The sequence below is a fragment of the Echinops telfairi genome, unplaced genomic scaffold (genome assembly GCF_000313985.2).
Source record: "Echinops telfairi isolate 266 unplaced genomic scaffold, ASM31398v2 ScPeMD7_1;HRSCAF=3_0, whole genome shotgun sequence".
Lineage (NCBI taxonomy): Eukaryota > Metazoa > Chordata > Mammalia > Afrosoricida > Tenrecidae > Echinops > Echinops telfairi.
Genome location: NW_022103896.1, coordinates 85,258,101 through 85,274,922, shown reverse-complemented (window position 1 = coordinate 85,274,922; position 16,822 = coordinate 85,258,101). Strand labels below are relative to the sequence as shown.

Sequence of the window (16,822 nt, the reverse complement as noted above, 5' to 3'; positions counted from 1 at the left end):
GGCACCATCAGCTTTCTTCACATTTGCTTATTCACCCACTTTGTCTAGACAGTTACTTTCTATTGAGCCCTTGGTATCAGCTCCTCTTCCCCCACCCCCTTCACCCCTCCCCACCCTCGTGACCCCTTGATAGATAATAAATTATTTTCATGTCTCACACCAACGACTGTCTCCCTTCCCCCATGGTTTCCATTCTTTCCCCTGGAGGGGTGTGTGTGGTGTGTCGATCAGTTTCCTCTTCTTCCCTTCTTCCCCTCCTTCACCCTTCCCATCTCGTATCTCTTTTCCATTCCTGCTCCTGGGTTGCATGTGTCCCGAGCTCTTATCTATGGCTGTGTTCATGCTTACATCTAATCCGAAGTGAGAGGCATCCTTGGGGTCATGGTGGTGGGGGTGAGGAGGCCTCAGGGAACCAGAGGAATATTGTGTGTTTCATTGGTGCATGGTTGACTCATCCCTTCCCTGTGACTTCTCTGTGTGGGATGTTCCCTTGTCTACAGATGGGCTTTGGGTCTCTGCTCCCACCTCCCTCATTCTTAACCATATGATTTTGTTTATTGTTAAGGGTCTTCTGATGCCTGTTACCTGGTCCCAATGACACCTCATGATCACACAGGCTGGTGTGCTTCGTCCATGTGGGCTTGTTGCTTCTCTGCTGGATGGTCGCTTGTTTCACTTCAAGCCTTTAAGACCCCAGACACTATATCTTTTAATAGCTGGACACCATCCGCCTTGTTCACCACATTTGTTTATGCACCCATTTTGTCTTCAGTGATTGTGTTGGGAGGGTGAGCATCTCAGATTGCCAGTTTGTTAGAATGTGTTCTTGTCTTGAAGGAGGGTATGAGCAGAGGCTCAAAGTCTATCTGCTACCTCAGTGTATTGCCATATAATTATATGTACATAAGCCAATACTTCTATTTTTGTGAATTAATGTAATTACATATGGACACGCCTATGCTCATGCCTCTATCCTAGTTTTGCTTCCTAGACCATTCCTCTGTTTCCTTTTACCTTCCTTCTGCCCCACCGGCATGCTCGCTCTACTTCTGCCTCATATACTTCCTTTCAGCTAGATTGCTGTTGCGCCAGCGCTCCCAGGATCTCTATATCCTCCTCGTTATTGTTTTTTATTCCCTAGTTGTTCTCCTGTCTGACTTTGTTTGCCCATTGCACCTTTCCCCCGTCCCTTTCTTCCCCCAAGTTCCCCCAGGAATGTTGATCCCATTGTTTTCTCCTCATGCTTGCTTCCCATGCCTGTCTTGTGTAAGTAGGCATACCAACAATGGCATAGTCCAAACAAATAGAAAACAGTTGACAAAAAAAAAAAGTAAGGAGGAAAAAAACCCCAAACAGAAACAAAAAAACACAACATCCACAGCAAAACAAACAAACAAACACCACCACTAACACCAAAAAAAAAAAACCATGCATGCTTCCAGATCTGTCCACTGACCTTTATGACTCTCTCTTTAGGGGCTTTGTGACTTGGCTTTGCTCCCGTTACTCATCTGTTGTGTTCCCTTCTTGGTTTGTCCCATTGCAGGGGGTTTAGACCACACTGAGGAAGGCTTATTAATTAGCCTACAATATGCAGATGACACAGTCTTGTTTGCTAAAAGTGAGGGGACCTCAACACTTGCTGATGAAGATTAAGGATTGCAGTCTTCAGTATGGATTACATACAACTCAGTGTCAAGAAGACCAAAATCCTCACAACTAGACTATTAGGTAACATGATAAATGGAGACAAGATTGAAGTTGTCAAGGATTTCATCTTGCTTGTATCCACAATCAGTGCTCCTGGAAGCAGAAGGCAAAAGGCCAAAAGACAAGTTGCATTAGGTAAATTTGCTGCACAAAACCTCTTTGGAGTTTTGAAAAGCAAGTATATTACTTTGGGGGTCTAAGGTGCTCCTGACCCTTGCCTTCATGGTATTTTCAGTTGCCTCATATGCGTGTGAAATTTGGACATTGAATAAGGAAGATTTAAGAAGAATCAATGCATTTGAATTGTGGTGCTGATGAGGAATATTGAAAAGTACCATGGACTGCTGAAAGGATAAACAGATCTGTCTTGGAGGAAGTAGGGCAAGAATGCTCTTAGTGGCAATGACGGTGAGACTTAGGTACTTTGGACATACTGTCAGGAGAGACCAGTCCCTGGAAAAGGATATCATGCTTTTGGCAGGCCCTGGATGAGGTGGACTGACACGGTGACTGCAACAATAGGCTCAGGCATATGAATGAATGATTGTGAAGATGTTGCAGACCTCAGCAGTGTTTTCATTGTGTTGTGCAGAGGGATCATTGTGCGTCGGAACCCACTAGATGGTACCTGATGGCAACAATTTTATATTCCCCAGTGTTCACCAACCACATAGGATTGGTCAAAATGTGAAAAGCAGTAAACATGTTCATCTCTAGCTGGCAGAGAAGAAAAGAAACTAGGAAATTAAACTTAAAATGGAGTTACTTTAATTGAAGCATCCAGCGACCTCCTCCCTCCTTCCGTCCCCTTCTTCATGACCTTTTTCATCATTATTTCCTTTTGTTGCTGCCATTTTTCCTTCTGGGTACAGTAACTTGGAGTAGACAGGAGACGGACGAGGTGGCATGATTCTCATCGTACTGTACTATAAGTGCTTATGGACATCTAATTGAAACTACAAATTTTTTTCCTCACTTGGACCAGTTAGATTCAAAAAATCTTTTAAAAAAATTACTAGAAGGGGAATCAAAAAAGAATAATTTAAATATAAAATATTAAGTCTTCTGTCTAAATAAAATAAAAGTTCACATTATGACAGCATCTATTTGTATTTAGCAATTTAAAATGGTATTTCATTTTGTATTAGGTCACTAATACAAAATTAGGTCCTACTTTCAATCAGTACGTTGTTTTTAGACTCACAGTTTTGCTGTTGCTTTTATTATAGGCAAGTTTGGACATAGTTGATGCCTCCTGGCCTGATTCTTTTCAGTTAGCCTGCTGCTCGTTGTTCTGTTTCTTCAAATACATCTTGTATTACGTCTTCCTACGGTGCTGCCTTGTACCAAGCTTATACAAAAATGTCTGCATTATTTTTAAGATGAGACTGGATTCCAGAAAGTGAGTTTGATGTTTCAGAGATGTATGACTACTTGGATAACTATTTAATATTGTTTGTTAGGTTAGAATTTGGAGGTATTATTTTACTTTCTAGAATCTTACATGATTTTTCTATTGATGCTACCAATACCCTTCCACCCCCAACCCCTAAATCATTTGATTATAGTGTAAACCAAGCAAAACTCATCACTGACAAGTCAATTTTGACCCATAGTGACCCTATATCTTAATGTAGAACTACTTCATAGCGTTTCCATAGCTGGAATCTTTGTGGAAGCAGACTGCCACATTTTTCTTCTGCGGAGCAACTAGTGAGTTTGAACTACTGGCCTTTCATTGGCAGCCTAGCACTTAACCTCTGGTGCCAAGGCTCCTCGTGTCTCTTACCCTCTCTAATTCCTTAATGTGTACTTCCTACAAGCAAGGATGCTCTCTTATCTCAACAAAACTATTAAAATCAGGAAATTATCATTAAATATATTAGTAACTTCTAATCTTTAAATCTCACGCAAATTTATAGCTTTTCCATTTGACTCTCATTATTCTCATCTCTGCTGAAACTCTAGTCTTGTTTATCCATGTTGTCTAGCTTTTCCACTACATCCTTTATCAAATCCTTTATCATAGTTATTTAGTATATATCCTTTTATAAAAAATCAATTTATTGGGGCTCGTACAATTCATCACAATACATAGATCAATTGTGTAAAGCACATCTATACATTTGTTGCCCTCATCATTCCCAAAATTCGCTTTCCTCTTGGGTTCCCGGAATCAGCTCATTTTCCTTTTTTCCCCCTCCCCTTCCTTTCCTCCTCCCCTCTCCCCCATGCACCCTTGATAATTTATAAATTATTATTGTATCAGTATATATCCTTTATCAGACTATATGAGAGGGCCTTCAGAAACTTTAGTGGTGGAAATCCCATTTATCTCTTCATTCAATTTTCCATGAACTTGAAAGCCGCTTCGTGTGTCGGATAGTTTCAACTCTGGAGTCTGTTTCGATCGATTGTATTGTCATCTCAACAATACATTGTTTTATCCTATCTTGTGTCTCAACTTTACATTGAATTTTGGCTACTGTTTGCAAAAGATCAGTGGAAATTGAGATAATGTTTCTGCCTGAAAGTTGGTGTTCCTATCAGGCCACTAGTGAATGGAATCAGTGTTTGGATTTTGTTATTGCTGTAGTTAGTCTTAAGTTCAGCACAGATGTCAAATTTCTGCGGATTCTTTGGACATAGTACACAGGGTGGAGAGGAATCCTATTTGCTTGCCCTTCCATCCATAGAAGATTGCTTTCGCTTGTAACTCTATGTGAGGTTTGTGGTGGGAACATAGGAGGGGCAATTTTGGGGTTTTCTGGTTCAGCCAGAGCCTGCCCTGAATGCCTAGGACTCGGGGGTGTATGTTTCTCAGTGTTCTTTTCATTCTGCCCTGTGACAATCAAACATTTCCTTGTTTAGAAGGAAGTTCGGGTAGCAATGAATGCCCTGTCCCTTCCCCCAGTGGTAGCAGATCTCTACTTTATATCATTTCAGGATCTTCAAACTACTGGCCTCTCCTTACCTCCCAGGAGCAGACACTTCGGTTTTTACCCCTTTTTTTTTAAGCAATAATGAACTTTCTGCCAGACACGGGGAGTGGCTGCTCCTAGCCCAAGATATGTTTTACAGATACCCCTTTCTTGGAGGGAGTGGAAGGGCTTCCTTCTTCACCTCTCCCAGTATTTTAGAATCTTTGCTTTTTCTGAGTGAAAACTCCCAAGAAGCAGATTGTGTTTTGTGTCTGTACATGACTAAGAGGGGTTCTTGGGTTTCTGACCTAGCCCCTAGTCTTTATGCCAGGCACTCACTGAGGGGCTGTGGGAAGGAGTGGTGAGTGAGTGTGCCCTCTCTTTGTTTAAGACTAAGGCTCCTAGGAATTCTCCATTCACACTAGCCCACCCGTGACCTTCACTGGTTCTGTGTACTCATCTTTTTATGACTGCTGTCTCTTCCTTCCATACTTCTTTTTTCTCTCCTTGAAGGAACTTCTCATACATGGACTCTCAGTTTACTTGATTACCTTGTGATCTGAAATCTGACATGCCTGAGAAAAGTTGTTTTTGTAGACTGTCCAGCCATTTCGTCTTGTTAGGGTGGGAAGAACAATCTTTTTTGGCTAACGGGTTTATTCTAGTTTCTCTTTTTCTGTATTTGTAACCCCCTTTTCCAACAATGAGAAACCTGGTTCATATTATCCTTGATGTTTAGGCTGGTTTGTTCAACACCCCCCCTCCACCAACCCCCCCCTGCATGTCACCATATCTCATCACGGACACTTTCCCATATGGTCAAAAGCCTCGCACCCCACTCAGGCTCTGAAACCTTGTGCTGGTGAGCTCCCTTTCCCAGGAGCCTTCCTTTCCCCACTGGGACTTTTGCTCTCCATCCCAGACACCCCCACCCCCACCCCACATGGATGCCTCCGTACCCTGCTCAGACTGTAATTCCCTCCATGGGGCCACTATTCTGAGGACACTGTCTCACCCCATTCAGGCTGTAACATCCATGCCAAGCCACCTGTGTGCTTGGATGCTCTTCTTGCTTCGCTCAAACTCAGAGCTTCCATACCTACTTCTCCCTCACTGACCCCTTTTTGCCCACTCAGGCGAGCAGCCGCTTCTCCCTAATGGATGCTTGACTCTGTTTGGCCTTTGAGTCCTCCTTCCAAGTCAACCCTCCACAAACAACCTACTTTATTCTAGCCCATTTTATAGCTCCAGGACTGACTTGTTTAAGAGGGGATGGGATAAAGGAAGAGAAGGGGAGAGAAGAGAAATGGGAAGGCTTATGTATGTTTGTAAGAAAAAACAACTAATAAATATATTTTAAGTATTTGTATTTTCTCTTTCCAACAGGCTATGAAGTTCATGGGATGGAAAAAATACCAGAAGAAGGACCAGCACTTATAATTTTTTATCATGGAGCTATTCCCATAGATTTTTACTATTTCATGGCTAAAATTTTTATTCAAAAAGGCAGAACTTGCCGAGTAGTAGCTGATCACTTTGTCTTTAAAATTCCAGGTAAACTTTCACTGTAGATAATGGTATAAAATATGTAATTAACATGATCATGGTAGTCGACATTTGTGAGCCCTCTGGTAGTCTTTGGATTTTTTTTTTTTTTTGATTTTTTTTTTTAACCTTTTTAGTTTGGTGCACTTGGAACCTCAATTTGGGAATACAGAATTATCTGGTTTAAATTATAAATCTAAATAGAAAAGCATTCTGAACAAAATGTTAACTTATTTATTAACAGTCTGGTTTTCAAGTTAAATTTTTTAACTTTAACTTTTAAAAAATAAACGATAAAAAATAAACTATAATGTTAATACAGCTTTTTTTTTTTATGTAGAGGAGGTAATTCTTTATATGGTGAATTTTTTCATAAGCTGTTGATTTTTGGATTTAATTTACTATGATTAGATTTTGATAACTAGTGTTTGATCCCAAACTCATTGCTATTGATTCTTACTCATAGCAACCCTCTGACACCTAGTAGAACAGCCTCGTAGTGTTTCCAAACCTCTAACCTGTACAGCGAGGGAGCGCCGCGTCTTTCCCAGAGCAGCCAGCTGATGGGTTTGAACCGCTAACTTTTGGTTAGTAGTCGAGCGCTTTAACCACTGTGCCACCAGCGATCTTCCGTGGGGTAATAGCAAATCAAAATGAATTTAAAAAAATTAGCCAGGATACAGCTTGTCTTCATATAGTAATCTTACCTCAGAAAAGCCATAAAACCAATCTTAAGAAGTGTGTTGTGTTCCTTATCCCTGACTGCTGTGGTAGATTTGCCACTCCGAGATTAGGGCTGCATGCTTTGTCATCTGTTCATCAAGGCTTTGTACCTTTTCTAAAAAAGGTATTCTTCCGTAAACTCATTGACACTACTTTACTTTCTTCTACTAGAAATACTAGAAGGTCTTGTTTCCTTCACTAAAAATAAGCCAAAAAGTATTTGCCTGTGGTGTGCTCTCTGGAATTAAAACTGCAGAAGCCAGCGAATTAACCAGACAAAAACCACACCGTGAATTAGATAGCTGTTTACGTTAGTGCCTTTCATAATCTTGTTTATCATTGTTTCGCTAAAAGCCCATGTATATTTTGTGTATAAACTGAATAGACTCATATTTTCCTTCAGAAAGTAATAAAATTATCATATAATGAATTTGGAAGCTAGAGAAAAGAAAGAAGTCATTATAATCGTACTACTGTAAACATAACCCTGTAATTTGATTTGTTGTTACTTTTAATTTACGTATTTTCCGCAAATTAAGCAAATAATTTTTTAAAATTTAGTGGTAGCATTAACATTTTACCACGTTGAAGGCACAGTTTTAATGAAAGACTAAAAGATTAACTTGAAACCTTTCTTCTGTGTCATGTTATGTCACCTTTGTTATTTTTCCTTTTAAGTAATAGGATGTAGATGTCTTTTTAAAGTTTTTTCTTTATGATTTGTTTAATATTCTAACACAAATTTACTTGATCATTTTCTGAATATTCTTGCTTCAGGTAGGCAGAGATCTCTAGAACTATGAGAAGTTTGGTTAGTCCACATAATTTTCATCATACATTTCACATTTCTCAGTCTCTAATAGATAGTGAAATCAGCCTTAAAAGTTCAAGTTTATAGTTGTATTCCAATATTTATGGTAGGATAATCTTTTTCATCCATAAATAATTTGAAAAGCTATACAATATTAGGACACAGAATTAGCTGAGCCATGCACCCTCACTTTACCAAAAACCCTTAATCACATTTGGTGCTATTATTAATTTTAAAATTTAGTAGTAGAATTTATAAGATCTAACTTGTAATTGTCTTGGCAATTCTGGTAAGACAAAGTACAGTCAAATTCACATGCTTTTGAATCGTTTATTTGTATGGTTAATGGGAAATTAGATTTGTGATTGCTGATTGAATACCATAACTGTTCTGTTGTTTAGCTGTGAGATGCTGCAGCGGGAGCTGAACTGGACTGTGGATTGAAATATCTGCCGTGCCAGGTATTTAGCGTGACTTTGATCAGGCTGCTTACCTCTGTAAACACAAGTTTCCTCATCTGTAAGCGGGCATAAGAATCCCTATTTTTCAGGTTGTAAGAATTAGTGTTTGAATATATAAAGTACCAGAATAGTGGATCATCAGCAAGGAGGCTCAGTAAGAAATCACTGTTATTGCAGGTCAGCGTTCAGAACCCCCAGTTTCTCCTCGAGAAGATTAGGCCTTTTACTCCCATAAAGTCTCAGCACCACAGGGGCAGGTCCGCCCTCTTCTGTAGGTTTGCTATGAGTCAGAATCGATCAGATGGCAGGGAGCCAGGGGTTACTTCACCAGTGAGCCCTGACGGTGCAGTGGTTAAAACGCGCAGTGCTAACCGAGAAGGTGGTGGTTCAGATCTGCCGGCTGCTGCGCCATACAAAGATACAGCCCTCTGCTTCTGTCAAGATCAAGGCCTTGGAAACTGGGCAGTTTTACTCCGTCTGACAGGGTGACTGTGTGTCCGAATCGACTCAAAGCCAATGGGTTGGGGCTTTATTACTTCACCAGCAATTTTACATTTGTTTTAACAGAGTTTTTGCAGCTTAAAAGGAAAGTTTACTGACTTAAGAACAGATATGCATTCTAGGTTGTGATGATTTTTTGCTCTTGAATAAGAAGTACTAAAGATGTATCTTAATGCTAATTTTTTACAGGGTTTAGTTTATTACTTGATGTGTTTTGTGCTCTTCACGGACCAAGAGAAAAATGTGTTGAAGTTCTGAGGAGTGGTCACTTGTTAGCTATTTCACCAGGTGGGGTTCGGGAAGCCCTAATTAGTGATGAAACCTACAGCATTATATGGGGTAACCGTAAAGGCTTCGCTCAGGTCGCAATTGATGCAAAAGTGGTGAGTTGTATAAGATTAATAATTGAAATAAAACATAATTGAATTTAAAGTAAATGTGTAGTGAACAAAAGCATTTGAGAATTTTAGATATTTTCCTTGTAATACTTTTAAAATGGCATATGTGTCGGTTATAAAGAACTACTTAAAAAAAAAGAACTACCTTTAAAAACTTGAGAAATATTCCTCGTGTGTGGGAAGCCATCTGAAAAGAATTCATCTGGAAAGTTGAGAGTTCTTGTACACTTCATAAATGGCTTCTTTTCATCCAACTGCCGAACTTCTGGTATTTCTTTTTATTTTTTAGCGTAAGTATCATTTACATTCTGTGTATTTTTATTCTTTGGTATACTTGAATTGAGTTGATTGTTTCAGCTGTGATTCTATTACCTGTGGCCAGGAGCACGAGGACTCAGTAAAGAGCCCTGCTGCCACATTTACACCCTTATGTGTCTATATCTTTTTTTTAAAATCATTTTACTTCGGGCTTATACAACTCTTTGCACAATCCATCCATCCATCCATTGTGTCAAGCACATTTGTACATTTGTTTCCATCCTCGCTCTCAAAACATTTGCTTTCTACTTGAGCCCTTGGTATCCTTATGTGTCTATCTTGCAAGTACAGCCTGCTGATTAACAAGGAGAAAATTATAGCAGACTCATCAAACATCCAAGATCTGCATTTGAGGAAGAATGGAAATTTTCTGTCTTTTTTTAATTACAAAGGAGCCCTGGTGGCATATAGTTATTCATTAGGCTGTGATTCACTCGGTTGGCAGTTCAAAACCACCAGAAGCTTTGAGAAAGACTAGACGTTCTACTTCCATAAACAGTTACAGTCTTGGAAACCCACAGGGCATGGCTATGAGTCAGCATTGACTCAATGGCAGGGAGTTGGGTTTTTCATTTACACATTATAATAAAAATACTCCTGAGTTCCAGGGTCTCCTATGTATGTGAAAATCATACAATTAAATTATTATTGTCATGATTTAGCAATGTGATTCTAGAAGATTAATGTAATTACCCAATGACTTAATAAACTATGTTAAGATTTTCACCAGTACCATCTTGTAGACAATCAACTTCCTGAGAACAGTGCCAACATTTTATATTCTTAAGTTCTTGTGCAATGTCCAAGCTCTAAATATTTGTTGAATTAGATAAAAAATATTTTCCCATACAACACAGAATATTTATGCAGTAGAGGAAAGTAGCCTTTTTGAGTATAACTTTATAATATTGGCAGTATATTTAATTTATAGCACATTTTGTTTTCTGAAATGTTATATGAGCACTGATGTAGAAAACAAAAACCTAGACGACTTGAATCATATAGACTGCAAAAGGATTATATGCGTGGCTGTACAAAAATTAATGTTCACTTGTGACATGCATACTAAAATAATGATTAAAAGCTAGAACCTATTCCTAGCTTAATTTTCTTGATACAGTTTAAAAGAATTATTTCTTCTAAGCTTTAAGATAAAATGGCATCAATGGATTTAAAATACTTATATTTCAGGGGAGTCTATCTCATCTGGAAAGCCTCTTAGTAGTCCTTAAAAAATTAATAGCCCTAAACAAAATTTGACTGGAAATATAAGACTATTATTACTGCATTAAAAAAGCAAACTAAGCACTGCCATCAGTTTGATTCTGACTTATGACAACCTTATAGTAAAGCTGTCCTGTAGCCTGTCCAAAGCTGGAATATTTATGGAACTGGATAGCCGTATCTTTCTTCTGTGGAACACCTGGTGGTTCAAACCGCTGACCTCTTCTTGGTTAGCTCGAAGCACTGTGCCCGTGTATTTACAATATGACGTAATATAGAGCGTAAGAGGGGCATATCCGGATTATGATTGCTGTTCACAGAATAGTGCTCGAAAGTGGTTCAGGCTGATATGAAAAGTGGCAGGTTTTGATATATCAATCTTGTTTTATGGATTTCTGATATTACTTTGATAGAATTTTCAGATAACTTCTCATCAAATTAAGTTGGAAGGAAAATTAACTCACTATTTGGACCGTAAATGACAAATGTAAAAGAAATAGCATTTTTTAAAATAGTATTTCACTTAGTCTATAAACCAATCTCTGAGATAAGGAAAATTGATATCCTCATTTTATATATAAAAAACACAAAAACCAGAGGATTAAGGAGGGAAAATATCTTGCCCAAAGGTTTTGATTTTTGTGTTGTTGAGGACATACAAAGCAAAATAAACACCAATTCAACAGTTTCTGCACATACCATTTAGTGAGCACGGAAGTCAATTCTGAGGAAGAACCATCACACTGCTTTTCACAATCACTGTACCACCTTACATTCCCCATAGTCATGGGCAAAGCTGCCAGTTTCCCCACAGCTACACAGTATTTGTTTTCTTCTTTCTCTCTAATCGTCATCTTAGCCATCCTAGTGAAAGTGAAATTGTAGCATCTTGTGATTTGCATCTCTGATGACTAATGATGTTGAGAATCTTCTCTTGTGTTTGGTGGCCATTTAAATGTTCTCTTTGGTGAAATGTCTATTCAAAATCTTTTGCCTGTTTTAGGACTGTGTTGCTTTTTGTTAACTTTTTAAAAGTTGAAGTGTATTCTGGTCAATTTGTGTTGGTTTGTTTTCTCCTCTTTTGGTAAAGTCTTAAGAAGTTTGAAATTTTCATGAAGTCCCATTTATTTATTTTCACTTTTGTTATTATGTTAGATAATCCATTGTCAAAAGCAGGTCTGAAAGTGTCCCTATTTTCTAAGAATAATATGGTTTTAGTTTGCATATTTAGGACCTTAATCTATTGAATACATTTTGGGTTTTTTTCCCCCTGTGATGTGAAGCATGGATCCTGTTTCATTTTTCTGTGTGTGAAAATCCAAATTTGCTTGCATAGGTATTGATAAACCTCCCCCACTCCTTCCCCCAAATCATGAACTTATAGCTAGCTCTCTTGTCAAAAATAAGTTGAGTGGGTTCATTTCTGGCCATGGTTCTATTCCATGGGTCTATCTGCTTATTGTTATACCAGTACAAGGCAGTTTTGATTAGTGAAGTTGTATTATCTCTGGTAAGTGCCCTCAAGTTAGGTCTGATGTTCCACAGAATGAACCACTACCCAATCTAGTACCATCCTTAGAATGATGGCTGTGTTGGCGCTATTTTTGTAGCCGCTGTGTTCATCTACCACACTGAGAGCTTTCTCTTTTTTTTTTGATACTTTCCCGACCATGATGCCCTTCTCCGAAGATTGGTCCCTCCTGATACCATGTTTAAAGTATGTGAAATAAAGTTTTGCCATTCTTGCGTCTATGGAGCATTCTCGTTGTACTTCCAAAACGGATTTTTTTGTTCTTTGGCAATTTATGATACAGATTATATTTATTGCCAATAGCATATTTCAGAGGGCACCAGTTCTTCCTCAGTTTTCCTTCTTCATGGTCCAGCTTCTTGCATATGAAGCTATTGAAAAAATACCAGGGCTTGAGTCAGTTGTGCCTTAACTATTGTTTCTCCTTTCAATTATATCAGTGTTTATGTGTATTTACTTTTCACCTATTAACTATCTGATTGTCTGACATTTTGAATTTACAGCAAAAAATTGACCCAACTATTTTGTGTCTCAATGTTCCCTTGCTCCTTGCAGATGTGTAGGTTAAACTTGGGTAACTGATAGCCACTCTATTGGACACAGCAGCCCTACCCTTGTGACTTTCTAATACGAAATCTATATTGGTCTAGAAAACCATCTTTCTTCCATGGAGTGGTTGGTGGTTTTGAACTGCTGACATTGCTGTTATCAGCCCAACACATACAAAGGGGTACCAAAAAAAACCCAGAATTTTTTTACCCCGAGAGCTATGTATTTAATTTTTTTTACAAAACAACCTTATCACCTTCAAAGTACTCTCCATTACACTTAATACATTTGTCAAATCTGTGATTTCATTTTTGGAAACATTTTTCAAACTCATCTGTTTGGATAGCTGACAGCACCTCCCTTATTTTTTTCTTCACCTCTACTATGTTGAAAAATCACCGTCCTTTTATGCCCTTCTTCATTTATGGAAACAAAAGGAAGTTGCATGGAGTGAGGTCAGGTGAGTAAGGTGCATGGGGCAAGAGAGGCATGCTGTTTTTTGCCAAAAACTGGTATTCTGAGCAGGTGCCTTGTAGTGACAAAGCCATCCCCCATCTGCCACAAATCAGCACTTTTTGATCACACGCTGTTAGGCTAACTTCAGAACCTCTAAATAGAAAGCTTGATTAACAGTCTGATCTGGTGGAATGAGCTCCAAAGACACTGTGAGTTGACTTTTTCATCCATTCGGGTAGTTGACAGATGTTCAGATGAGGTTTGTCATCAATTGACATTTCACCTTTTTTGAAGCGAGAAAACCTCTCCTACTCTTGAGTTTTCCCCCTAGTGCTGTCCTTGTAAACTGTTCAACATCACAACAGTTTCTGCGGCATTTTTCCCAAGCAGGAAACAAGATTTCACAGCTCCACGCTGTTCTCTTAAATTGGCCATCACAAAAAGCAAAGTTCAAATGTAACTGCTTGTACAAAAAAATTCACTGTGACCAGAGAAAACCTTCCCAGGGGACACCACTAGGTGCACTAACTCAGAGTGAGTTGCTTGATGCTTCCTTCCCAGAAAAATGCGTACTATGAAAGCTGTGCTCAACCTAGTGCAATTCTGTTTTTTGGGGGCGTACCCCCTGGTAATCCACTACACCTCCAGGGCTACTTGTATAGTTGGGTCCTATTTTTTTTATTCCTTATGCTACTTTCTGCCTTTTGATTTGACTGGATTATAACTGGACTATAATCCAGTTGTAGTCATTAGAATTACTGATAAGTGGCTTCTGATGATTATTTATGTGTTTTTTAGCTGTCTTTGACTTTTTCCTTTAGTAATGCTTGCTTTTGTGTTTTGTTTATTATCATGAACATTTTTGCTTCTGTTTTCATTTCATGTATGTTTTTGAAAACTTTTTTTCTTAGTGGTTACCACGAATATTACTTTTAAGAGTTTGTGTTTGTAGTATTCTAGTGTAAGTTGTTACCAACTTAACCTGAGTACATACTCGCTACTATTCTTCTCTCCTCTCCTATTTTCTTGTTATCACTATTGTATTTTTTACTTTTTTTATGACCTGTAACACAATTGTATTCTTGTTCTTTATGTGTTTAAGGAGCCTTGAAGTGCAGTAATGATTAAACACTAGGCTGCTAACAAAAGGCTAGAAATTTAAACCCACTATCTGCTCTGTGGTAGAAAGATAGGGCACTCTGATACTAAAAAGATTACAGCCTTGGAAACTGTTAGTCTGAGTACATTAGAGAAGCAAATCCACAGAAACTCATGTATAAGAGAGAGTTTTATATAAAGGGTAAGTGCACATCAAAAAAGCAGCCCAACCCAGTTCTGCATGGGGGTGGATCCATGTAGCTTCTCCTCAGGGATGTCTTGCAGGAAGTGAGCCTTGTCAGCTGAAGCAGAGAACTGGCTAAGACAGCTGCACCCTGGTCCGACCATCAGTAAGAGACCCGAGAACTAGAAAGGCGAGGCTCACTGAGCCATTTATCCCTCTGCCCTTCAATTAACCCCATGTGTGTTTATTGGCCAGGTGGGCACAATAAACTTTATCTCAGAAACCCAATAAATAGAGGAATTTTACTCTGTCTCAGAATCAGAATCAATTTTGCAGCAAGGGGTTTACTTTTTGGTAACTCAGTTTTATCCTTGCTGTTTGTATACTTAAAAAACAGAAGAAGAAGAAGAAGGGTAAAGCATTGAGAATTATCTAGCATGTATGCCTTAGTATGGAGACCTGGTGGTATAGTGATTATGCATTGGGCTTCTAATTGCCAGGTCAGCAAGTTCGAAACCCCCAGTCACTTCATGGGAGAAAGATGAGACTTGCTACTTCTGTAAAAGAGTTACCGTCTTGGAAACCCACAAGGGCCGTTGTGCCCTGGCCTGTAGGGTCACCATGAGTCAGAGTGGACTTGATGGCAGGGAACTTGGGTCTTTCGTCTATATGGAGCTCCGGTCAGTACTTTTATGGGACCAATCTGGTGTGAATGCACTCAGCTTATTTCTCTGGTGGTATTTTAATTTCATCCTCACTTTTGAAGGAAAGCTTTGCTTGGTATTGTATTTTTAATTGACAGTTTTCTTTGTTTCTTTTAGTTTTTTCAGTACGTTCAATATATCATCCCAGTGCTTTCTGGCGTCCAGTATTTCTGAGGGAAAACACTCATCATTTAATCTTATTGAGGGTCATGTGTGTGTGACTGCTTCCTTAAAGAAGAAAGTATTCTTCCTTTATCTTTAACTTGTGAGAGCCTAACTGTGACGTGCCCTGGTGTAGGTCTCTTTAAGTTTATCCTGTCTGGGCTCTTTGATCTTCTTGTTAGTTTGGAGAAATACTCTCTTTTTATCTCTTCACATATTTTTCCCCTCTCAGCTCTTTTTCTTTCTTTCTTTCTTTCTTTATTTTGAGTATCACTGGATTTGTTTCTTTTTTTTTTTTTTAACATTTTATTAGGGGCTCATACAACTGTTATCCCAATCCATACACACATCAATTGTGTAAAGCGCATTTGTACATTGTTTCTCAAAACATTTTCTCTCCATTTAAACCCCCGACATTAGGTCCTCATTTTTCCCCTCCCTCCCCGCTCCCCCCTCCCGCATGAGCCCTTGATAGTTTATAAATGGGTATTTTGTCATATCTTACCCTGTCCGACGTCTCCCTTCATCCACTTTTCGGTTGTCTGTCCCCCAGGGAGGAGGTCACACACAGTTCCATGTAATCGGTTCCCTCTTTCCTACCCAGACTTCTCATGATGTGTATACTTGGTTTATTCTTACTGTCCCATAATGCCATTAAACAGCACTCACCCTCTTTGAGTCTGCCTTCAGCAAATGTAATTTTAGCTATCTTATCTGCTAATTTGCGTGTTCTTTCTTCTGCCTCATTAAATATGTTGGTAACTCTTCCCATTGTCTTCCATATCTCAGTTATTTTCCTTTGCTCTTGCCATATTTAGTTTTTCAATTTTCATTCTGTTCGTATGCTGTTTTCCTTACTCCTTAGAAGGGCCTCCAAGAGATCTCTCTTGTTGATTTTAGAGCCCCAGTGGTTGTTTGTAAATTATTCTTCACTTAGTTGATCTACTTCTTGACTCTACTGTAGGGAATTGGTATGGACTCAATTATGCCCCTCAAATATGTGTTATAGACCTTAAGGGTCACCTATATTTTATTTATATGATTGAGAAAATGAGATTTTGGATTTAAGAGTTAATTTCAGACTTTTGGGATGTTGTGATGTGGTAAATGTGTTCACATATGGAAGGATGTGAATTTGGGGCCAAAGAGTGGAGTGTTGTGAATTGAATTGTGTACTCCAGAAATATGTGTTGTAAATTCGGTTTTCTATGCTTTTGCTTATAAATGGATTGTCTTTGTTATGCTAAGGAGGCAGGATTAGTACAAGGTGAATCTTGAGTCAATCCTGAGTCAAACTCTTGAGATATAAAAGAGATTTAAAAAAATGGTCAAAGATGGGATAAGATAGATGCTGAAACACCTGGGAAAGGTTGAGGAACCATGAAACTGAAGAGGTAAGGACCTTCCTCCAGAGCCAGCAGAAAGCCTTCACCTAGAGCTAGCATTGCACATTCTGAGTGTTAGCTTCCAGTTAACTGTGAGAAAATAAATGTCTGTTTGCTAAAGCCAGCCACTTGTGGTAGTTT

At 38.8% G+C, this 16,822-nt stretch overlaps 1 protein-coding gene across 2 annotated transcripts in view; it reads left to right on the top strand.

Moving 5' to 3' along the window:
* TMEM68 (transmembrane protein 68) overlaps positions 1-16,822 on the top strand; it is a 35,562-nt gene that overhangs the window by 9,093 nt on the left and 9,647 nt on the right. For both annotated transcript variants that reach the window (XM_030884753.2, XM_045297826.1), the window contains exons 3-4: positions 6,018-6,185; positions 8,862-9,055. In XM_030884753.2, the coding sequence (XP_030740613.1) occupies positions 6,018-6,185; positions 8,862-9,055 (362 nt within the window). The remainder of the gene's footprint in view (positions 1-6,017; positions 6,186-8,861; positions 9,056-16,822) is intronic.